Raw genomic sequence first — 25,294 nt, 5'->3', positions numbered from 1 at the left:
TTCTCCCCTTATCCAAAAATACCACATTGCAGAATAAAACACCTGCAGCAGCCGCACACACAGATGAAAATGTTGTGCTTCTTAGACACTCTATTCCCATTCCCTCCCGCTGCGTCACAGATTTATTTTGATCTCTTTATGGACAGAGTTCTTCTAAGCCTGTGTGATAAAGCTCTTACTGCAAGTCTTGAGAGTCTTACTCAGAGTGCTGCGTCTCACACATGCAGAGCTGAGAGAAAGAGCTTAGACAACCTGCTGAATTCAAAATCTCATCGCTTAACTTCTGCAGACATTTCATATTTTCCTTTCTATTGCGGCATGACCAAATTCTTACATTGGCATTCAAAGAAATAAATGCTTTTAATCAGCAAGGATGCATTAAATTGATCAAAAGTGACGGAAAACATTTATAATATTATAAAAGAATTCTATTCCTAATAAATGCTGTTCTTTTGAACTTTCTATTCATCAAAGAATCCTGATTTTTTTTTTTTACCATGGTTTCCACAAAAAAAAGCAGTGCAACCGTTTTCAACACTGATGAAAATATGAAATGTTTCTTGAGCAGCAAATCAGCATATAAGAATGATTTCTGAAGGATCATGTGACACTGAAGACTGGAGTAATGATGCTGCAAATTCATCTGCAAAATATTTATAACATTTCACAATATTACTGTTGTTACTGTATTTTTGGTCTAATGAATGCAGCCTTGGTGAACATCAGAGACTTTTATATAAAATTTAAAAAATATTTACAGACAGCAAAGTTTTGAATGGTAGTGTACATATAATGGTATATATCACAATGTAGTTTATCAATTGTTTATATATTAGATAAGTTTGTTTTATAAGATGCTATTGATCATTTTTCTTTTATAGGATTGCTGTTGCCACTGTTTTATAAAAGCCTTTTAGGGTGTTTTAATCACCATGGTAGAATAACTGAAGCACATGGTATCTATAGAGTAGTGCATGTATGACATCAGAACCAGCAAGACTAATTCGCCGCTAGTTTCTTTGAGAGTTTCCTATGGGAGTTTCGATTTATGTATAAAATAAAGCCTGTGGTAAACATAACTTGACAATACTTTGTCGTTTTGGTCTACAACAATCCCAAAATTACACAAACCCATATTGAAAGCGTGAATTTTGAATCAGTTATGTTCATTTTTGAAAAGGTAGGTTTTTAATAATAAGATGAGATGGATTGGGATGTGATGTGAGTGTGTGAACTTCAAAGTATCATTGAGTTGTTTACCACAGTCTTTATTTTACTCATAAATTGAAAAACCCCATAGGAAAATTTCGAGGGAACAAGCGGAACCAGTTGGCAAAGGTTTTCTTTCAACTTCAAAAAACATTGAATCACATTGGTCACAGAGCCCTTCCCTGTGGACAGTCAATATCTCTCAACACGAGCCTAACAACAACAGAGAGGTAGAGAGATAAGCAGAGATGCTCATTGTAATTAATCAATAAAATCCCCCTTAAGGCCTGTGTTTTATAAACCGAGATGGAGACAGCTTAAGTTAGAATGAAATCAGGAATAATTAAATTTCAAACATATTTGGTGAAGGTGAACTGAAGTGAAGCCCAAGTATGGTAACCCATATTTGGAAGTTGTCCTCTGCATTTAACACATCCAAGTTAGTGAACGCACAATAAGAGCAGCGAGTAGTGAAAACACACACACACTGCAAACTGTGGACACACACACCCGTAGCAGTGGGCTTTAATTTTTGCTGTGGTGCCTGGGGAGCAATTGGGGGTTTGATGCCTTGCTCAATGTCACACGTTTTCTGGCGGTATTGAGTATCGAACCCGCGACCTTTGGGTAATAAGTCCGATTCTTAGGTCACAACTGCCCCTATCAGCCCCAAATCAGCAGTAAAATCTAATAACATTAGTATAATAAATGCTGCTTTTGCTCAAATCACTCTTAAAAAAATAAAATCTGTTTTTCAGACTGGCATGCAATATGTAAATCTCTGGTTCCTAAACTTTTTCTGCCGGGCCTTTTTTTTTAATAGAAATATTAAGACACTCTCAGACATGACCTTGCTTGTATTTATTTGAAACATTATAATTAATACAGTACTACAACTTCTCAACTTTAATTGGCTTCTCTTTGTCTTTGTGATGTGAAGTCTCTAAGTCTCTTAACTTGTTCAGCTCCATACTGTCAGAAGTTAATATTTTGACACACTGTGGTTTCTTAATTACCCACAATTGTACTGTTGATGAATCCGAGGGCTGTCTAGAGGCGACAAAGCAAACATTGCAAACTCATTTGTCCTTTGTGTCAAAAGTTGCGCGAGTGCTTGAAGCACATCAAAAATAGAGCGAGGCATTAGTTTACTGTCGAAAAATTGTTGTTGCGCCGACGTTCAAACACATCCATCATGCTTACATAGAATAACAATGTAAAAGGACTAGGAGCACAGTGGAATGCAAAAACGTGAGACACCGGGCATTGGGGAAAAAGTGGAAGTGGAAAAAATGTGCACGCTTTAGAAAGGGTCTGGTCACACAGAATGTGTTTTTGCATTTCACTGCCCTGCATTTCCATTGTTTTTCTTTGTAAACGTGTTTGAGCATTGCGCTCGTGTCTCACATTTTTTGCAGAATCTCATGTCTTACACTGCATTCTAATAGCACTCCAGTTAAAAGAAGTTACACTTTAAAAAATGCATTTCTATAACTTGCCATTTTTGCAGTTACACTGACCTGTTTTAACCACTAAAACGCGTTCTGTGTGAATGGCCCCAGATGCGTTTTAAAGTTGAACTTCTTTTTACTTGAGCGCCGCATTTTAGAACCCCATGCCATGTGCAAGACATTGCAAAAAGTGTGAATACAATGTCAAACACTCTCATGTTCACATAGAAAAATAATGGAAAAGCAGCGCAGTGGACTGCAAAAATAGGGGCTTTCGCACCGGAGGAACCTTTTCATAGTTCCTAGAACTATTGGCGGAAGTACCCGGATTTTGGCGTGTTTGCAGAACTAGGAACGATTTTAGTTCTAGGGACTCCTTTTGGAGGAACTAATTTATTTCCTACTTCAGAGTAGGGTCTAAACCAGCACTATAGGAATTATCAGTGACGTTAGTGTACGCTGATTGGCCGAATGCACGTGAAACACCAGCACCCGCCATTTTTCAAAAAGCTATGTAAACACACAGATTTGAGCCTATATATTTACTCCAGAAACTAACTCTTCGAACATGGAAAACAGTGATAGATGGTCCTCTTAACCTTTATGCTAAGGAGAAAATCCAACGCAACTTTGAGGGAACCAAGCGAAACATTATTGTATTTCTGCTCAGCTAGCAACACTAGACATCAACCACATGGCATACGCTTATACCTTTTCATATACTGTCTACTTTCTATGTATAACAGTTCTATCTAATAACGTATTATATATACGTATTATAATAAAGTATAACGGACTGTTAGACCGATCATAAACTAATGAACACGGAGAATGTGAGCACTATATGCTCAAGCCCTGGCTGGCGTTCTTAGTGCCGTCAAAATAAAGGTTAGCCGTGCCATCAAAATAAAAGCCACAACAACAACCGCGGCTTACATCACTTCAGAGTTCCTACAGGAAAACGTTCCTAAGGGAGCCATTAGTTCTTGGGGAACCCAAGAACTAATGGTGTGAAAGCCCCTAATGTGTTCTGTGTAAACGTCTATAAAACGGGGCTATTTGAACTGGTAATTGGGACCATTCCTACAGCCACCATAGTAATCATTAAGATGAATAACCAGGTCATCCCCTCTCTGTAGGTGGTTGTATACTACTACAATCAGAGTAACACAGATAAGGCAGCTGAATAACATGAGCTATGTTTGTGTTTGTGTGTCAGGTGCTGGGGAAGGACCACCCTGATGTTGCTAAGCAGCTGAATAATCTGGCCTTGCTGTGTCAGAACCAAGGCAAGTATGAAGAGGTGGAGTACTACTACCAGAGAGCCCTGGAGATCTACCAGACCAAACTGGGCCCTGACGACCCCAATGTGGCCAAGACCAAAAACAACCTGGTACAAACACACTCACAATTCACACTCCCCATTCATTTAACTAGCAAACAGACCTCCATTTGTGGAGTTATGCATTTCTGAGTATGTTTAGAGAAAATCAAAACCTCCATTTGTCATAAATACATAATGGATTAACTTTGCAATCGAATATCCCATTAGAATAACACTGATTCATTTTGAAAAATTATCTTCTGTCTGGTCGGTCTTTTTGATTAACATTAATACATTTATCCATATGGTGTGGTGTCTGCAGTGTTTATACTGCAGGATTTCTGTAGTCTCAGCAAATTATACACATGAGATATGGCTCATTCTGCTTTCAGTGTAATGGAAGAAGCTTTTAGAGTGTATAGTCGTGCTCAGACTGAAACATCTTTAAGCTACGGAGCCCCCAAAGGGACATGGTGAAGGAAAAAAATATGAGATGGGAGGAAAAATGATATGTCAGTGCTTATGCGTTTTCTCACAAAAGTTTTGCGTTTCCCCGTGAAACTTTGTGTTCCCTCTCAAAGAACACAAAAGTTTATCTGGGGAATGCAAAGGTTTTGAGTGCAAAGCACTGAGTTTAGGTTTATTTTTGTGACGCGCTCAAGTTCACGGAGACAGAGACGGCACAGAGAAAGCCCAACGTTTTATTGTTATTGTGAGTTTACACAAATAAAAGTTTTTTTTACAGTTTCGAATTGATGTATTACTTTTATCTGTGTGACCAAAAACAGTATTTTAAGTTATATCCGCTGTTATCAAATAAAAAAATGCAAGTGATCTCGCCGGCGCCTCCATGTCATGCTGTAAGCGCGCTATACTTTAGCTTCCGCACTCCGCAGAAACGCTTGGATATGCGCCTAATAATAGTGCACATTTAACTAGGTTAACGTTAGAGCAAGCGACCAAGTAAAGTTGCTACTACTTACTTGCATGTTTCAAATGATAAGGCATATTTGAGGTCGATGGATGATATGCGAACGTTTGGATTTCCTGCCTGACATACTGTAATTACCACAAGAACGATCTTTCCCTCATGATCTGCGTTACTTTGCCACTTCCTGTGGAGTTTTGTTTTCTTGCGACTAACCGACTAATATAAATTTTGGTTGACTAGCGTTTAGTTGACTATTAGGGGGCAGCCCTAGTTTTGAGAGTGAACACAAAGTTTCTCTTGGGAATGTGAAAGTTTTGCAAGGGAAGGCAAAGGTCTTACGAACGAACGCAAAGTTTCTCAGGGGATTGCAAAACTTTAGCGAGTTAGCGCAAATGGATTGAAATTTATTTTTTCCATCACCATGTCCCCTTAGAGGCTCCGTATTCAGCAGAAGTTGTTTAGGGTTTATGGCAGCTATGATACGATGCACTGTATATCAGCCATTGATATTTATCAGACAATTATTGATCAAATTGCAATCAAGCACCAAAGGTCGATGTATGTATAAATAAATTAGTGTATTTATAGTATTGTAGGGTCTAACTTTTTTCCTGCACATAATATAGTCAATAAACATACTTGGTCAAATGTAATGTAGAAAATTGATACAAACCCTGTTTCTGACCCATTTCTCTCTCTTTCTCAGGCTTCATGCTACCTGAAACAGGGGAAATTTAAGCAGGCCGAGACTCTATATAAGGAGATCCTGACCAGAGCCCATGAGAGAGAATTTGGCTCTGTAGATGGTATGTGTTTTTTCCCGACCCAAGCATTAATATCTTTTTGCATTGTTCTCTATGGAATATTAAAATTTGCTCGACACTATTCTACTTAAAAATAAACCTCACAAACTTTCTAGGCATGTTTTATACAGTCAGCAGCAGCGACACAGCTTACCACACTGGAATTATGCAGAATTCAAAGTGAAGCTTAACAAGCTCCTTAGGGCTAAAGGATATGTTATTTATTCATTATATATTTATGATTTTTCTGGCGATATAAAATGAATCCTCTTTGTGAAAATGGCAATATTTGGCAGATTTATTTTACAGATATTTTGAAAGATTATACATGTTTTTTACTGTCACTTTTGATCAATTTAATACATCCTTACTTACTGACCTCAAACTTATGAACAGTAGTATGTATTAAAATATTTTAATTAGAAATGTGTGTAAATATTGGTAAATGTTGCTCTGAGATGTATTGATAAATGTCAGTGTCTGAAATATATCAAGATAATATTTATATCATCCAGTCCTAATGGTTGCACACATTTGGAGTCACATGCACACACACTTTCAATCACCTTTTTGTTACTCTAGTTCTGGGGCCAGTTGCATAAACATAGCCATAGCCACACAGTGTCTTAAGAACTAGTATGACCCACTAGCAGTTAGTCAAGGGGCAGTTAGTCTTACTTTTCGGTATCAAATTAGGCCAATCTACGTTTTTATGTAACTGACTTAAAAAAGTTGTCTAAAAAAAAAAAAAAAATGTGATGACTAACTTGTAAGACTAGTCTTGGTGGTTTATGCACTTAACGGTTTATGCATCTTCTTTACTTCTCTTACATGCTCTTTCTCTCTCACACACACACACACACACTGGCAGGAAGACATGTTGATTAATTGTAAAGCTCTAACCAAGAGCTCATTTGTAAGCTAAAAGCTCCCACTGTTTCTGTCAGTGAGCTCACTAGTCACCTCAGGCACTAGAAACACCATCACTCATTATATTGAACTTAATAGCTAGGCATGTGTGTGTCTGTGTGTTTGGGCTTACAGTGATGTTGTTTTTATGTCCTTTGTTTCCCCCTGCAGATGAAAATAAACCCATCTGGATGCATGCAGAGGAGAGAGAAGAACAGAGCAAGGTGAGAACAGGTCAAGGGTCACAGGACGAGAGTAATGTTTATACTACAGTATGCTTTAATGTTGAATATCAGCACTGTCCAGATGGTACTTTCAGTGTTTTTGAGAGCTTGTTTCTAAATGCTTTCTGTGTTTCAGGGAAAGCAGAAGGATGGCTCTCCGTTTGGAGAGTATGGTGGCTGGTACAAGGCCTGTAAAGTAGACAGGTCAGATATTCCCTCATCTGCTGCATGCATTGATACAAGTATACACAATTTGCTTAGCCTCAAGATTTTACAGTCTTACTTCTGCAGCATCACAATGAAATGTTTTCCTGTTCGACTTCTGCCGCCTGCAGCCCCACTGTGACAACCACACTGAAGAATCTTGGCGCTCTCTACAAGAGACAGGGCAAGTTTGAGGCTGCAGAGACTCTGGAGGAGGCAGCTTTGCGCTCCAGAAAACAGGTGTGTGTGTGTGTGTGTGTGTGTGTGTGTGGCTGGTCTGTTGGTGAAATACAAACGGTCCACTGTCACTCAGGGTTCAATAGGTTTTTATTAAGGTCTTATAAAGGTTTAGCTTGGTCATATTAGAGCATACGCCACTCGCATTGAACAAAGTTTGGGAGAAGCCAGAATGCGTATCCATCGACTGAAACATACATTAGCCTAACTCTGTTTTACGCGTATTTTCAACAAACCATATTATAAATGTGTACATGTCGTCAGATTTGATATGAATCACAGTGCAAGTGCGTATAAAATGTGTATATATAATATATATGTGTGTATATATAGTATTTTATTTAAAATAATTTAATACATAATTTTATATTTTAATATTATATTTGTGTGTGTGTGTGTGTTAGGGGTGTCCCCGACTAAGGATTTTCATAGTCGAATCAGATTCGTCAAGTCATGCCTATAGTCGACTAATAGTCGAATCATGTGTGTGGTGTTGGGGAGGGGGCGGGGCTTTAACATTTTAAAGCCGCGATGTACAGAACATCACACAAAGATATAGAAGAAAATGTATAAAAAGATTTTGGATCAATAAAACTAAGAAATAACATACCGGTAAATAACTGCAGAAAGGCCACACTGCAGATAGGATTTGCATTTCACATGCAAATTAAATCGGCTGAATTGCCTGTATGAGCATGCTCTAAGTAGGCCTACAGCGCAACATCGATGCACTGAAAAATAATCAACAATTAAGAACACAATATACATTTATAATAAATAAAAATACAAAACGAAATAAGTCAGAATCAAGTCACAAGAAGCAGAACAAATGTGTGCAAAATGCCTAAAGTGCAGGGGAACAAATATTCAAAACACAAGTCACAAATAGTTAAATTAGATCACCCTGAGTGATCAATTAATAAAATAAAAATAAAGAAATTATTAAAATAACGAAAGTATGGCCAGGATTGTCAACTTTGTCTTTTTAACTGCAGAAACAACAATAAACGCTAAACTGGAGCGGCAGTCTTTTTAGCTAAACATGTTCACAGCAGGGGCGTAGAATTTAGAAATGTTAGAATAATTTAGAAATGTTTTGAAATCACTTGTACCCATACCTGATCGAAAAAAACAAAACCCAGTCTTTCACTCGGCCTGTGTCCGTTTGAGTCTTTTCAAATTGTGTGCGCGGATAAAATACATTCTACGCTTAACGTGAAAAACGCTTAACGGCTTTGTCCTAAAACTGTTATATTAAAAGATCAAATTCTGTACACACCTTATTAATAAAGCATACTATATAGCCAACAGAAAAGCAGATGAGGCCAGAATATGAACGCAGCGCGTTTTATTATAGGCTACGTTAAGCATTTTCCTCCCATAGAAAACCGTTAAAGAAAAAGCTTTAGGCCTACGTGACTTTCTATAGGAGAAACGCGTTGCGTTCATATTCTGGGTTCATCTGCTTATCTGCACATAGAATGGTTTCTTAAGGTGTGTAGCCTACTGTATACATACATTAAGCACGTAAAAGTGCCATTTAAGCGTTTTAAAAGCTTTTTTCATGTTAAGCATTTTAGAACGTCCCGAGGAAAACCTGTTAACGTTGGCCGGCAGAAGTGCGATCATGGTTTTCCTGATGAAAATGAAAATCCAGCCTTGGAGAATATCCTTTCTGATGGTGTGCATCTTTAGATTTTCTTATCCCAGACATTTTTAAAGATTTAAATCCTGCCGACAAGATGCTCCTCTGTCGGTCACGGATCGAAAGTGAAACTTAAATCTGTCACGGGGTGTTTGGATTTATTCACGCTGCACGCACGTTACAAAATATTTATTAAAAGCTTCTTTCTTTGCACATTTTTATTGACAGCATTATCATAATAGGCTGTATATTAACGTATTGACAGAAAACCAGTAGTTCTATGTGAAATCAGACATTGAGCACACTCATATAGCCAAAATGTCATAATCCTCGTTTAATAACACATCTGCGAAGATTCGACCGTGTGATTGGTAGTCGAATCAGGCTCCTCCTATCGAAGCATCGAATCTTCGACTATTCGGGGTCACCCCTAGTGTGTGTGTATATATATAATAATGAAAAAATATAAATTACAAATATTTAAATATATATATATAAATATACTATATATATCAGTGGTGGGCCGTCAGGGCCAGCAAGGCCTTCTCTGCTGGCCTAAACACTATCAGAATCACTGACTTGCACTTTAATATATTTTTTCCATGAATGAGTATTAAATTATTCCCAATAGTTCATTCTCTTAATTTTATAGCTTTTCTCTTGGTTGCGCTGCTTCCAGTAGTGTATGTTTATTTTAGCGCTTTTATCCAATCATATTTCAGCCATCATGCGTTGCCAGGGTCAAAGAAATCTGCCCTCAGGCCTTCAGAATCGACAGTGCGGGCGCCTGTAGCTTACAATGAATGGCAATGAAACCGTTGCTTTAACCAATCAGATAAGCAGTCAGATTTAATCAGCCAATCAGATTTCGATTTGACTGCAGCGGGGCCATCTAGCAGGCATACAATAACGTCGGCATTTTCACGTTCTTTGATTGGATGCTCAGAGCGCGTACTATTACTGGTAGTCAGTAGGCTATCCGCATCTGTAGCGAACTGCAAACTAAAATATATTCCTGTAGATTTAATAGTTTTTCAACCCACAAATTAATGTTTCTTTCCCTCCTCGACCCCCCAGCAGGTTCAAACCTACCGGAAAAAATCCCTTATTCAGCCTGAGCTTAACGCAGAGTCACGGAACTCTATTCGATCTGTCCGGGTAATGTAAAAACTGACTAATGTAAGTTATGCCACGAATGATTTTGAAGGCAAAAGTCCCGCTGATCTCATTGCTTTCGTTCAAAACTCTGTGAGAGCATGGGACAGCGGTACACATCGTCAGGTTATGCGGTGATTGTGTCCACTGCTTCTGTCGAGCAGACACTCTCTAAAGCGAATTAAAACTTATGCTAGAAATATGACGGGACTCGACTTTCAGCATTAGACTCGTTATTGTTGGAACTGAAACGCACAGATAGCCTGTACAACAGAGTAATTTAAGTCTTCCTGAGGAAAGAAATAAGGATGGATTTTGTGTAAAAAATAATCAGTAGTTTTGCTGAGTATAATGCTTTTTTCCCCGTGGTGAATATGATTTTCTTCTTAATTTTTCTTTTAAATTTATGATCGAAAATTAATTTTTTTTCAAACATCCATACTATTGTAACCATTGAACGACAAGATAAGGGAGGCTCCGTTTCTGAATTTATAATCGGAACGCAAGAACAACTGTACACAAACGCACCAGCCGAACTCACGCGCTCGTTTCTTTCTACCGGCCTTTTCCAAACTCACCGCATTAACCCAATAACTGCCGGTGCAAAATAAAAACAACAATTATAGAGTCTTTGCACTGCTACACTATTAAAAGTTATTAATTCAGGAAGGACAGAAGGCCTAGGTGTGAAATGCATGGCCCGCCACTGATATATATATATATATATATATATATATATATATATATATATATATATATATATATATATATATATATATATATATATATATATAATTTTTTTATTATTATTATTTTTTTTTTTTTATATTTTTTTTTTTATATTATTTATTATAAAATAATAAAAACGAAATGTGTGAAATATATAAGATAATTAGGAATGTTCAAACTGCATTGATTTATACTGACAATGACAACCTCCAAAAAGGACCAGAAAAGTCACTATAAATTTCTATAAATGGGTAGATAGGTTGTAGGTCAAAGCTGATAAAAAAATGATTGTTGTGATCAGACCATATTCCTCCTGCAGGGTCTGGACACGGCACATAAGCAGCGTGTGGCGGAGGTGCTGGGAGACCCTGAAGTACGAGAGAAGCAGCGGAGCCGTGAGAGCCTGACCTCTGACACGGTGAAGTACGAAAGCGGCCCTGACGGAGGAGAGGAAGTGAGTATGAGCGTGGAGTGGAACGGGGTAAGTACAGTACACACCGCCCAAGCCCACACACACTACAACATCTCACGGGTCTCTGAGTCCTGGCAGGCATACATATTCAGTGAGAGGATAATGATGTAGGGCGGCATGTTATTCTGACCTGACAAGACACAATAATTCCCACATACATCCACCCCACCTCACATCCAGAATTAATCACATGAAGAATAATGCATTCGGATGTGTGCCAGTGCATTGACCAAACTCTATTTAAGATAGGAACATGAATCACTGGAAGCAGATCAAACCTGCAACCAGATAAAGCTAATTATATTATTACAGTGGCTTGTATTGAGTTTCGAATCAGAAGTATGAAAGTAACCTCAGTCAGTTCAGCATTACTGCTCTCAAAGAGCAGCGTGTGGAATTTGCAGGCCTGTTTCTGGGACTCAAATTGTGTTGGATTGGAGTTACTCTTTATACTTCCTGACTCCATACATCATTGTAGTCATATTCCTCATGCTGATTGAGTGTCAAATGTATTTGCCTGTAGTGCTTTATAGTGGCCTGACTTGAAACCCTATTAACCCTTTCAACCATGAATTAACTCCAATTATATTCATTGACTGCAGAGAATGTTTTTTTACATACTGTTTATATTTAGCACACATTCTTTATACATAATACACTACCAGTCAAACGTTTGGACTCACTTGACTGAATTTCTGTATGATTTAAAAGTTGATTTAGAGTCTTATACTGAAGTTGTAAATGCATTTAGATGTTAATTATAATAATGTTATTTTATATACAATAATAATAGCAATAATAATGATTATGATTCAATTTTATACAATTATTTTAATAATAGTATTAAATGTCATATATTTTAATATTAATAATAACATTATTATTTTTATAAGAGTTGTCCAGACATTTAAGTGGCAGTGTATTCATACACATTTGATATATTCAAGAGTATTAATGTTTGATACCGTTTCATTTGTATAATATAAAATATATGTATATAAAAGAAAAACATGTCTTTAAACAAGAGTAAACACTTGAATTATTGATATACCTGCGGTTTCTAAAATATGGGTTGCATTATTGAAATAAATCTCATGCATTTGCAGTTTAAATCACAGCTTGTCTTTTAAACACACTCAATCCTTAAATTAACAGAATTTCTTATATGCCAGACGCAATGAATTGTTTAAAAATGTTCCACAAGTTTAATGAATGATCCAAATCATCATTAATCTAAACGGAACCCATTCATTCATTAACTTCCTCTCTGTAGCTTAGCATTAGATGAATATGAACTGCTTCTCTTCTGTAAGGCAGATGTTTCGTAGCTGCTGTTTTGATCATCACACCTCTGCTGTAGTCTCTCTGCAATTCTGAGTCACAACTTTTATGCTGCCGTAGCAACAGTAACCATAGCTCCAAGACAACCAATCAGCATCCCCCATGGCGAAAACCCACCCCAATTCAGATTGTGGGAGGCTCCTATCAGATTCATCGAGCTGGTTTGGCTGTGATCTCATTCACCTGAATTTCCCTTCCCTGTCTTTCTTGCTTATATGTCCTTGTCTCTTTCTCTCGCGCACACGGCTCAGTACTTCACTATATACTGTACTGTTATATTGTAAATCTTTCTCAAACATGCATTTGTTTTTCTTACACATACAGGCACTCACGTAGCATAAAATCAGCAAGGTTTACATTCACGCACATGTTGGCGTGGGCTGTGTGTTCTGTACTCCTGGTGTGTTTTTCTGATTTGTCTCATTGAATGCATGCTCTCTAATCCTATTTGTGAATGTGTGTTTGTTTGCACACTTAAAGTATCCTCTTGCTTTCTACCTCTTGCCAGTCCATTTTGTGTTATTGTCCTCATCTATTCATATCCCTCTCCCAGGCAAATCTGAGGTCCATAATGTATAAGCTTGCACAAATCAATAGGACCTCAGGGTTGATAGTGTGCCATTTTTAGACCTTGCTCAGGGTTGTAGGAATAGAGTCATGGAAAAGTGCCTGTGGCTTTGGCCTCTAAACAAGACTACTATGCTGAATTTATTTCGGTCAGCCATTTTACACGAAACAAGCACATGATCCCATGTGTGATCACAGTGGCACAATATTTGTGTTCTTTGTTTTGTTCCAGATTTCATTTGCTTTTTTTTATGCCCCTGTGAGTTGCTGTTGTTCTTCTGAGGAGTATATTATTAGCACAATCCATTTACGTGTTCCCTCTTGACTTAACTATAACTGTATGCAGAAAATTGCAAATGCACGGTCACGTTTCTGTGATAGTAATGACATTTGAATATAGACCAATGCCAAAAACCTGGCAAATACATTGATGATTTGATCCTCAAAAGCATATACATCAACCTGGTACCTTGTAAACTTTGTTAGAATCAGACGTTAGCATCACTCTTGTTCCCTCGACAAAAAGCCTATAGGATATTTTTCCATTGGCTTTTGGATTATTGATGAAAATAAGCTCTGTGGTGAAACCAAAGTTTATGATTCTTACACATTGTCCATCAAGACAATCTTCATAAATGAACAAAACTTTTATGATTTTTGAAAATCTAAATGCAATCACCAGAAGTAAAAAAAAAAGACTGGCTATATACGAACTTCACCACAGTTGTGTGACTTCAACGTCACCACCACTAAGCTTCCAACAACATAAACACAACGAGGCTGTAAAAGCAGATTTTATGTCATAGAATAAAACGCGAACATATCCTGTTAAACATTATTTCAGACATTTAACCAAAAACCCATTCAAAAACCCTTTAACTTTAGGACTTCAGCAACCGTAAGTGCAAAAATGCTAGCTCGTTTCTGGGTTTTAAATGAGTCCCAATATGGTTTTTTTTTTAAAAAAAAAATTTTTTTTTTTTTTTTTTTTTTTGTAATGTTGCTCTTTGATCATGAAAATGTCTCCAAATTTACAAAGCACAAAGTCCACTCCAAAGGGAGTTATACTCTATATCAGTGCGCACTGTTTCTGAACTCCCTGAAATGCCATCGATTGTAGCCTTGAGTTTTCGTACGGGAACATATATACCGGTATATCAAAATAATCCTCATTTACTTAATTCCCACCCAAGGCATACAAAAAAAAAAGGACGAGGCCTGGTTGAGTTGCATTAGTACTGTGTTGTCGACATGTCCAAGAGATGCTGTTTTTTTCATTCCAGCTCATGTCGTGCTTGCAAAGGTGTTTTTTGACTATGATGTAAACGTGTTTTAAGAAGACCCCATAAACAAATTATGAACCTGTGTATGATCACAACAGGACCCCTTTAAGACTAATTCCTGCAGAACTCTGTTTGAATTGGTGAATTTTAGACATTACTAGTTGTTGTTTTTTCGAGAAGTATTTGCTCATATTAAACTCATAATGATTCTACTTAAACTGTTGAATGCAGCTGATCTGAAAGAGTGAACTGACTATAGAAGAAAAAGTTTGCTCTAATGCTATAGCGCCCCTTGTGGCATCTCTGAGAATGCAGAGAAGAGAAGTGTGTACTGGCGTAATGGAGGCCAGCGAGTGCGAGTTAACCTCACTCCCCTGGCCTCAAGAGGCGCACTAGCAACTGACACTAGATGCTGTGGTCTTTAGCGTCCTTGTTAGCGCTCCTGCCTACCATGCAGGAAATGCCAGTTCGAATTCTGCTCGCAGCGGTGCAAGTAGAACCAGAGGGGTTACATTGGTGCCGTGACCCGAATGGGAGTGTGGTTCAGGGGGGTCAGTGTAACGGAGGCCAGCGAGTAGAACTGGGGCGAGTAGAACCGGAGGGGTTACACTGGCACAATTTGAGCATTTGCTTGTGTACAGTATGTTTCAGGCCTTGCTGCCATTTAACATTTTGTGTTTCACTTTCTATATCTCTTGCTTTTTCATCTGTCTCTTTTCATTGTCTGCACTTTCAATTTCAGTCTCCCTAATAATATAACATTTTGTCTCTGTTCCTCTTTCTCTATAACCTCTCTCTTCTCCTTGTGTACTTATTCTGCCTCCTCTTGCATTGCTCGCTCTCTCTCTCTCTCTCTCTCTCTCTCTCTCTCTCTCTCTCTCTCTCTCTCTCTCTCTCTCTCTCTCTCTCTCTTTCTTTCTCTCTTTCTTTCTCGTGTGGTTGGCAGGTGTAACTCCAGGTGCCTTGTTGTGGTTATTGAACTTACCTTCTGCATGATGGATGCCCTCCTCACCCCCCCCTCTCCAGCTTTGATGTTTTTTCGTCTCCTCTCTCCGAACGGCACCTTTCCTTCTCCTCCTCCTCCTGTGGGCATAAGTGGGCTAAAGCAGACCCTGCCTGGCCAAGTTCCTTGGCCTTTCCTTCTTGTCAAAGCTGAACTAAGTCTCTCTTCTATCTTGCAGCACTATAATAATCTGTCAGTCTGTAATATGTCTGTAGAGAGGTCTCTTCTTGTCCATCAGTCTCTTTAACTGTTTGTCTGTTCATCTTGAATGTAAGCTGCCACTATGTCTGTGTCTCTAATTACCTTCCTTTAGAGATCCATCTCAGAGTCTAAATCTCTCTTAGTAAAGACTCTGTTTTCCTGATCAAATACTCCATTTTCCTTTCCCTTTTTAACACTGATTGGAATTGCCGTCCTAATACAGCTGCTTTGGTGTTTAAGCAATAGTTCACTCAAGAATGAATATTCTGTCATTATTTACTCAACCTCTGAATCTATTTGCTGTTATTTTCTCCATTGAACACAAAGGGAATTTTTGTTCATAGTGAGTGACAATATCTGTCAAAAATAGTCCATGACTTGCACTCTTTTACAAGTCTGTATAAAAGAGCTGTAAAGAGACCTTAGAGTAGAAATCATATTTAATATAGGGCTGACCTATTACATACAAGTTTGTTTATATAATATGTGTATATATAAACAAACTTTTGTTAGATTAATCGATTTGACAAATTAAAACCAACTCTACTCTGATTAATGTCTATGCTGTACATTTGACATACATCCTCCATAAAAACAATATTCTGCGTTGAATAATAAGTTAAACTCAAAAGCATTTTTGGCATAATGTTAATATAAAATAACTTAATCTCATTCCTCAAAAAAAAAAAAAAAAAAGGTAAAAATCATACTTATAATAACAGTAATTTGTCAAGCTTCCTAAAAGTTAAAAAGAAAATCAATTTGATTCAGTATAATTGTGTAGAACTTTGGACATGTGGTCATACTTCTGAAACCATATTTATATATATATAATTTATAATATATTTTTTTTAAATAACTTTTTATTTAGATATTATTTTGTCTTGTGAAATATATGGAAACATTTCCTATGTGGAATAGCTTATTCAGGGCAGTGCTGAAGCAAAAAAGCTAAATGAAATCTTAAAGACCCCTCTTATTTCCTTAAAATTTATATTACAAAATAATATATTAAAATAAGTGAATAAATAGACGGATGAGTCGAAATTGTACGTTCTAATCCCCATTATGCCAGAAATGCTGTAAATAGAGCTTCTCTCGTATTGACGCTAACATTGATTTCAACTGCAAGGCCTGTGACACTCAGTTGTCTTGTTTCTCATTGGTTCTCCTCAATGTCTTGTAGTGCTGGGAGCCATTTGAACTTTGATCTGCTGTGTCCGAAAGTGAGCCCTGTAATGCTATCTCTCTCTCACACTTCCTGTACAGTGCATTAATGTGGCATGGTTGTGTTGTTCAGCATTTGTATAGACCAGTAAATCTTGTTTTCCACACACTTTTTCAAACCATTTCATATTGTTCATTATTCAGAGACCATTGTATATAGTAGAACACTAGAAAAGGGAGATGGGTAGATGAGAGGGATTAGATGGGACGAATAGAAGCATGTCTGTAGAATCTGATGCTCTTGTTTTCTTTCTTCTACTAACATGTTCTCTGGTGTGTTGCTGCATCTTGTCTTTCATAACTTAATAAAACTGACTTTGCTGACCACAGCCTCTGCTTGTGTTCTCCTTCTCTTTATCTGTTCTTGAAAGCATATGTGTGTGTTTTTCCGGTGAAATGTTTAAACCTGATGTTGGTGTGTGTGAGTTGGATGTGTTGTGGCTGACTGCTGTAACTACTTGTCTTTTTAATGGAGGTGGTGGTTATGATTTTTCTGGCTCAGTGTTGCATCTTCTTCAAACCTCTCCTCCTCCCCCTTCCACCTCCATCACCCCCTTCCAAGCCTCTGTTCAGGGGGTCAAAGGTGAGGGGTCGCAGCAGAAGAGACTGCAGCAGAGCAGATTGTGGTAAAGATCGGTGGACGAACTGTATCGGGACCTACAGAATATTACAGGGTTCATGGGAAGATTTCCAAATCTGGGAACTTAAAATATTTTTTTCATTTCTATAGTGATCTTACTAGTAATGCTCCGCTCTAAAATGTTTCATTAGCTAGAAATTGCTGTTTTGTGAGTGCAGTGTATACGGTTCGATAATTATTTTAAAATAATTATTTCGTAATGTTTAATCATTCTTATCTAGCACTCATGAATAACTGGAAAAAGTAATGGAGAGTCATTAAGAAATAGTAGTAAATATTTTTTTGGAGTAGAGCGTGAGAATTATTTACACAATATACTCTTTTCTTTCTAAAAAGATGAACTGAAATTTAACTGTAGTCATGTTTAAGCCATAATTAAGAGATTAAGAAATGGAAGTTTTAGTTTAAAGGATTAGTTCACCCAAAATGACCTCATGTCGTTCCAAACCTTGGACTTTCGTTCATTTTCGGAACACAAATGAAGATATTTTTAATGAAATCTGAGAGCTTTCTGTCCCTCCATTGACAGCTACGTAACTACCACTTTAATGCTTCAAAAAGTTCATAAACAGATCATAAAACTAATCCATATGAATTGAACGGTTCAAATTTTCTGAAGAGACATGATCGCTTTATATGATGAACAGATTGAATTTAGGCTTTTATTCACACTTAAACATCGATCAGTGGACATAAACACAAGCTCAACCGAACCTGCTTGTTGTACGAGAATGAATGAGTTGATCAATGTTTATATGTGAATAAAAGCCTAAAACAAATATGTTCATTATATAAAGCGAAAATTAGGACTAAACCGCTCAATTCATATGGATTAGTTTTACGATTTTTAACTTTTTGAAGCGTCAAAGTGGTACTTGCTTAGCTGTTAATGAAGGGACAGAAATCTGTTATATACATATATATACATCTCCATTTGTTTTGAAGACTAACAAAAGTCTTATGGGTTTGGAACGGCATGTTAAATGTGTTTAGCTTTGGACTTTGTCCTGACCAGCAAATATAATCTGATTTGTAATGAAAGCTTATATACTGTAATTCAAATATGGTCATATTTTTAGTTCTAGTGTTTAGGTTAGTTCACCAAAAAATGAAAATTGTCATGAAATTTGCTCACCCTTATGTCAGTCCAAACTGAAAAAGACTTTTGCTCATCTTTAGGACATAAATGAGGATGTTTTTAATATTCTCATAATTTTTGTCCATCCATTGAACGCTCAAAGCTTTAAAAAGTTCATAAAATAAAGGTAATCCATATGAATGGACATGATTGCTTTATAATGTTTGTCATATAACTAAATGACTTGGAATGACATGAGGGTAAGTCATTTATACCAGAATTTTCTTTTTCGGCTGAACTATCCCTTTTAAACCAACATAACCGAGGACCATATTTCCAGATCCAGGTAAGTGATCATTGTGCTTGAGTGTGTTTGAGGATGAGCTTGTGTCAGTGCCCTCTTTCACTAATGTGCAGTATGTAAATAAGTCTGTGTGGTTTTAACGCTGCAGCGTCTCTGTTGGCAGGACGGCTCGGGCTCGTTGAAGCGCAGCGGTTCCTTTAGTAAACTGCGGGCCTCTATCCGACGCAGCAGTGAGAAACTGGTCCGCAAGCTCAAAGGAGGAGGCTTACGAGAAAACGAACCCAAAAATCCTGGGTAACTATCACCACTTCCATCCCTATTTTCAGACCATACCTCCCCTTTCCAAAATCCCAAACCTTCCCACTACGGACTCAACAATGGGTAGGCGAACATGACATCATGACCATACACTGGATTAGCAACTTGAATGGCTATATGGTTCGAAAACTGGGACAGGAGAATGCTCAATCACACTTTTGGGAAGACATTGTTAAAATGATTCAAATAGAGTTTCAACTAAACTCTGCAGTGAACGAAGTAGATCTTGGGGAGCAGGATTGAGCAGTTCAGGATCCCACTGGGACAGAATTACAATCTGTATCTCTGTCTGAAATGTCACTAGACATTCTAAAGATAATTTAAATGTCATTGGGAGTCATAGACTGTAAATATGGAAAGCATGAAGTGAATTAAAGTGAATGTCCCAATCTGAATTACTTTAAACACTGGATGACACCAAAAAAAATTGCTTTTATGAGGGTTTATGGGACCGATTTTATCGAATTATCTCTTTAATGCGAGGAAGGCAGGTGATTTTGCACACTGTTATAACATTATAATGAAGGAAAGTCCTCTATCAGTATATAAGTCTTTCTCTTTCACTGCCCAGTTTTAAGTGGATGAAGGGATTTGCTTGCTTTATTAACTGGGCTGTATTTTTTGCACATGAATAAACCTGCTTAACCCTGAATGACATATTGACATCTAACGTGACGGACGGAGGACATTATGATGCAGTGTGTTCAGGACGGCTCACTGGGGTTCCTGTAGCATCTGATTTGCCAGATGTGACTAACTTTCTCTCCTTACCCTGTAAAATGCCATTTATTTTTATTTATTCTTTGCATTTTAACTATTTTCTGGTGCGTGTTATGATTACTTTGTTCATCTTTTATGCCTTTTTGCCTGGTGATTTTCTTGATGCCTTTTTGTGTCTGCTTGGATCTGTTTTTATTTTTTTTAATTTGAGGACTTTTATTACTCTGTGCTGTGTTGTACATTTGTTTAATTGAATAAACATTTCCATGCAAATTTGCTGTCTGCTGCATGCCTGTTTCCTCCATTTTCTGTCTTTTGGTCCCACTTGCTGTGTTATCCGATTTTTTTTAACCTTTCTTCATCATCTCCTCTCTGTCTACCAACTCCATGGCAAACTACTTCTGTTTACTGTTGTACAATGGACCCTTTTCACAGACTGTGATGATGCGTTTACACAGTTAACATTGTAAATCAAGTTTTTTTAAATGTATATTTTAAATTTAATATACATTTATAACACTATACTTTTAGCATTAAATTACAGAAAAGTAGTAAATAGTGCTGTGTGAGGCTGAGGGAGTGAGGGCAAATTTGAATGATATCATTTTCTTGTATTTCCATTCATTACTATAGAAGTTCGACTTCCGCTTCTGAGAAATCCAGAAGTGTGAAAAGGGTCCGTTGCAGCTCCTTTTTGGTGTCTGTTTGTTTAGTGTATATAATTTTGTGCAATGTTTGTTAAAGAATTCACCCTTTTCGGTCTTAAAAAAATAGTTTACTCTGGAATGAACATTTTGTCATCATATACTCACCCTCATATCTTTCCAAACCTGACTGGTATTTTCTTAACACCAAACAAAACAACAAAAAATAAATCCAAAAGTGGTCCAAATGACTCGTACTCGTTGCAAGTATTTTAAATTCATACAACAGTTTTGTGTGAATTTTTTGCACCGCTCAAAAATATAATTTTCTGTCCTTCAAATTCAAACTGGTGTGTCGTATTCAGTTACAATATATGCGAAAACCAATTGCGTGTCGGCATTAATGTCAAACTTGTTGTAACGCTTTTATTAACCATTTATAAATTTGAATATAAAAAATAGAAGCGTACAGGCTTGAAAAAAAACATGAGGGTGAGAAAATACAGACTTATAATAATAACTCAACTGAAATAACTCAGCAGTAATATTACATAAAAAAAAAAATTAATGTATCTGTGAGTAATGAGAGAAGTGTCAAAAAACAGATGACAGATGACTAACGTAACACAGTGGCCATGTACACACTGTAAAGTTATAGGAGTGACAATTAAATACTGGCGTGAATCCCCAAAATTATCGTTTTGTGTGTGTATGGAACAAACTCGCTCCCGAAATTCTGATGATTGACGTGATAACCACAGCAACATTCTGGTGTCTCGAGTGTTTGGTATATTTTTGATTAAAGGTAGGGTAGGCAATTTTCGGAGCAGCTAGCAATTGCAAGTTAGCTTTAAAAGCATGAGATCCCACCCTCCCTTCAGAGCCTCTCCAAAGCCCCGCCTCCTTCAAAACACATGAACACACACACACACAGCAGAGACTGCAAAGAGACACGTTACACTACATATGTCTCAAAGCACATGATATTATAATAATAATAAACAAACAACTTAAAGAGCTCTGACCTGTAGTATACACCAGATTAATTATTTATTTGTTAATTCAGTTGTAGAATGCGGTTGTCGCTCCCGTAAATTACTGAACACTGTGTGTACAAAACAGGATTAAGCACTAATTGACAACTGAATTTAGCTGCAGCGTGTACATGGCCAGTATGTCATTGCATGTCTTTCCACAGACTGTGGTGTTTTATCTTTGTCCACATAGTAATAAAGTAACATCATTGAGTGATTGCTTTTACATGTTTTAACCCACACATCCCCATCCCTCCGTGACCCCTCACACCTGCCCTTTGACCTAACTGACGTGCTTGCATGTGGCTCTCTCGGATGCAGCATGAAGAGGGCCAGCTCTCTTGGAGTTCTCAACCAGCCGGATTTTCCTGTGGGAGAACTCAAAGTAAGACGATATCTTTCTTTTCTGCTCTTTCTCTCTCCTGACATCTTTCTCCTCAGTTTCTCTCAATTCCTCCTGCTCTCTTTTATTTATTTATTTTTTTCTGGCCCATCTGTCTCGCACTTTACTGTCTTTCAGTCTCGTACTGTTGGACTCTGTTTTTTGGGAGCATCTATTATCAACACACCCACAGCTCTTTCATTACCATATTAACACACGTTAATTAACTGTATGTGTGAGATCTCAGCGGTCACAGACTAACACATCTGATTGTGTTTGCTAAAATCCCCAATAACCACTGATGGTCTTGGGTTATAAAATAAACACTTTTTTTGTTAGGAAACAATCCTGACGTTCAGCTAATGCATTGTTCAGTGTATTTATAATATCTTAAGAGATTAATATAGACACCTTAACAGTAGTATTTCTCATTATCTTTTTGGGGTCTTTTTTTCCAGTTCTTTGGTCTGAAAGTGAAATGAATGTGGAATTTTTTTTTATTTTTTTTTTATTTTTTAGTCCACGTTAGCTTTTCAGCTATCTATATGCTAACATACTCTTAAAGGTTTTATTACATTTAAAATGCATCAGAAAAATAATGTATCCATTTGTATTCATGGGCGTGTCCAGGTTTTTGTCCAATCAAATGCTTTCTAGAATGTGAATGACCCTCCCCCTAATACCACCTCACACCAGCTAGCATTAGCAAGAAGCAAATCATTGTTTACAGAGTTATAAACTAAACCTCAGGTGTGTCCGACATTGTACACTGTCTAAGTAAGTACATTTGATGAGGAATAACCTTTATAGCTGGTATATATTGTGAATGGAATCCAAACATCCTACATTCAGAATGGCATGGTTCTCTCATGACAGTATGTCATCATTTCCTGTCATGAGAGAACCATGCCATTCAACTGCCCCATAGGGAGTTGCAATAATGATGTTTGTTCATTTAGAGAATCTTTTCTTTAAAATGACACTGAATTCAGCTATTTTTGTACAGTGATTTTTAATACAAAAAAAGTTTGTTTGTTTATTTGAACATCATCTTTCACCCAGACTGCAAGATGTTACACTTGTATTAGCTAATCAGTTAAAACAGCTTTCTTTTCCTTTTTAACATGATTGTGAGCCTTTTTTGCCCCCAACAATGTGTCCTGACAAAATGTCAACTAATGTTTGTGTCAATTGATAATGGGATTAAATAATATATAATGTAAAATAGACTCACCCTGAGCGGCCTTTCGTTCACTTCCTTCAGGATCTCCTGAGCTCAGTTTATTGTATCTTACAGGAACGAAATAATCGTCTGAGTAAGACGCGGGACCTGAGTTCCAGTCACACTGACCTGGCGCATTGACGGTCTGCTGTTGGATGTCCCAATGAAGAGAGGTACTAAGAGGTCTCATCATCGGGCTGACGTGAGCTGTGTTCAGACAGGACTACCTTCTCCGGAGGTTACTTTTGCTCTCGAGTCTTTGTATATGTATTTAATTTCTGGCAAGTTAGCTGTAGAAATTATGTTAAAAAGCTCAACCAGAACCAAAGTGCACAACAAATTTGAGATTGTGTTCTGCAAAGATGAAAATTTGTGGGGGAAAAAATCGATAATGCTATTGGGACTCAGGTTGAGACTAGACTCTAATGGCTTTTTTTTTGCTGCTTTCATTGGATTTTTCTTTGTTTTATTTCGAGATGTACGTTGATGCTTTTTTAAAACCAACAACTATAGGACCGTTTTTATTGATGATTATAGTGACTTGAGTAACATAGGTGTGCATATTTGACTGTTTATAGACAAAATTGTCCCATTTTTCCCCTTTGCAACTTAATATTCTGCATTGACGAGATTAATGTTGTTTATACCTTGAGTTACACCAGAGGACCATGTTGCTTCTATTAAAGAACTGATACAATCAAACTTATTCCCTTGATAAAGTGAGAACTGCACCGTGTTAATGAAGGTCTATGTTTACATGAGTGATGGTTCAATGATGCACATTTTTTGTATTGCTTTTAAGAAGTTGGAGAGAGACAGGCCTTATTTTTCTATTGGGTTTTATAACACAAGGAACAGGAAAAATCCTCCCTCATAGTAAAAAGAAAAAGATTTTCGATGGTTTACGCTGCCATGGTTGTATAAGAATGTGGATTAAATCTCAGGACTGAAAGAACAGATTCAGTGTGCAAAGTAACACTGCACTTTGAATGATCTCATAGGATAATGTTACACTTATCAAGCCATTAAATGTTACGAAACTAAATTTAGTTGTTTACCTCAGTTTTATCGATCGCATTTGGTTTATAGATGCTTTCGGTTGATTTAAATGTTTTGACTGGTTTTACTTCAGTTCTTACACCACCTGAATATTGAAGGTTTCCATGAACAATAACAGCAGGAAGCCTTTGTCTTTCTGTTATTTGTGAGGTAAAAGCAACAGTATGTTATCTCACTTGGAGTTATAAGTACTGCTACTCCAGATAAAAATGCACTGGAATATGAATTCTGTCCCCAGATGTTTAACTACAGTACCTGTTTGAAAGCAAGCGTGCCTTGTGAGTGCCTCGGGCAGGTACTATGAATGTGGAAGTTATTGATTTTGTGTATGACGACAGAACAGTTTGAGCTCTTTAAGGTCAAATGTCAGTCAAGATTTTACTAAATGCATACTTTTTAATACTGTGGTCAAATAAAAGCCCAATATATATATCAGTGTATCATGTCAAGGATTTGTGTTAATATAGTGCACTGCTCAACTGGCCGCCTTGACTTTGTTTCTACTTCTTTTGTTCTCTGTATTCATGTAACTCTTTCATTATAACCTTTCTATTGGTGTAATATATTATATTACTGCCTGATGCAGTAATTACTTCATCTTGTGTGTGTGGATAAGTGTGTTTTCTCTGTAAAACGCATGTTAATTCTCTGCATTGTGACCATGTGCAATAGGGTAGCTGCTGTGTGTTGGGTGGATTTGATCTCACATCCAATGTTTTACTGACAAAAGCTGGAATATCCACTCGGCTTGTGTGTTTTAGTTGTCTTTACTCTAAATGAATAAATGTATCATTTTGCATTTTTATACATAGAGTATCCAGTTGTGTTATGTCACTAATTTGAGCTTTGCTACACACTTGTGGGACTAAATGTGCCCTTCACATGTTTGAATTTCATTTTCAGACAGTTTATATGTGATTATATGCGTTTTTTGACTGTTGATCAGTTTGTTCATTTTTTTGAGAACGGGGTTACTGA

At 37.2% G+C, this 25,294-nt stretch overlaps 1 protein-coding gene across 5 annotated transcripts in view; it reads left to right on the top strand.

Annotated features, from left to right (window-relative positions):
- Nucleotides 1-23,568, top strand: part of klc1a (kinesin light chain 1a) — a 43,652-nt gene extending 20,084 nt beyond the window's left edge. The window contains exons 9-17 of one of the 5 annotated variants that reach the window (XM_056248141.1): nt 3,880-4,053; nt 5,622-5,721; nt 6,799-6,851; nt 6,988-7,055; nt 7,187-7,295; nt 11,141-11,275; nt 19,101-19,231; nt 21,975-22,038; nt 23,333-23,568. In XM_056248141.1, coding sequence (XP_056104116.1) covers nt 3,880-4,053; nt 5,622-5,721; nt 6,799-6,851; nt 6,988-7,055; nt 7,187-7,295; nt 11,141-11,275; nt 19,101-19,231; nt 21,975-22,038; nt 23,333-23,398 — 900 coding nt within the window. In that variant the 3' untranslated portion in view covers nt 23,399-23,568. Of the gene's footprint in view, nt 1-3,879; nt 4,054-5,621; nt 5,722-6,798; nt 6,852-6,987; nt 7,056-7,186; nt 7,296-11,140; nt 11,303-15,430; nt 15,769-19,100; nt 19,232-21,974; nt 22,039-23,332 lie in introns of those variants that run through there. The other 4 variants (XM_056248140.1, XM_056248143.1, XM_056248142.1 and 1 more) reach the window with 4 other exon arrangements.
- Nucleotides 23,569-25,294: the final 1,726 nt, after the last annotated feature.

Source organism: Rhinichthys klamathensis, unplaced genomic scaffold (assembly GCF_029890125.1).
Source record: "Rhinichthys klamathensis goyatoka isolate OS25496 unplaced genomic scaffold, OSU_Roscu_1.1 h1tg000053l_1, whole genome shotgun sequence".
In the NCBI taxonomy this organism is placed as follows: domain Eukaryota; kingdom Metazoa; phylum Chordata; class Actinopteri; order Cypriniformes; family Leuciscidae; genus Rhinichthys; species Rhinichthys klamathensis.
The sequence above is the reverse complement of the archived record's forward strand: the minus strand, read 5'-3'. Positions and strand labels throughout refer to the sequence as shown.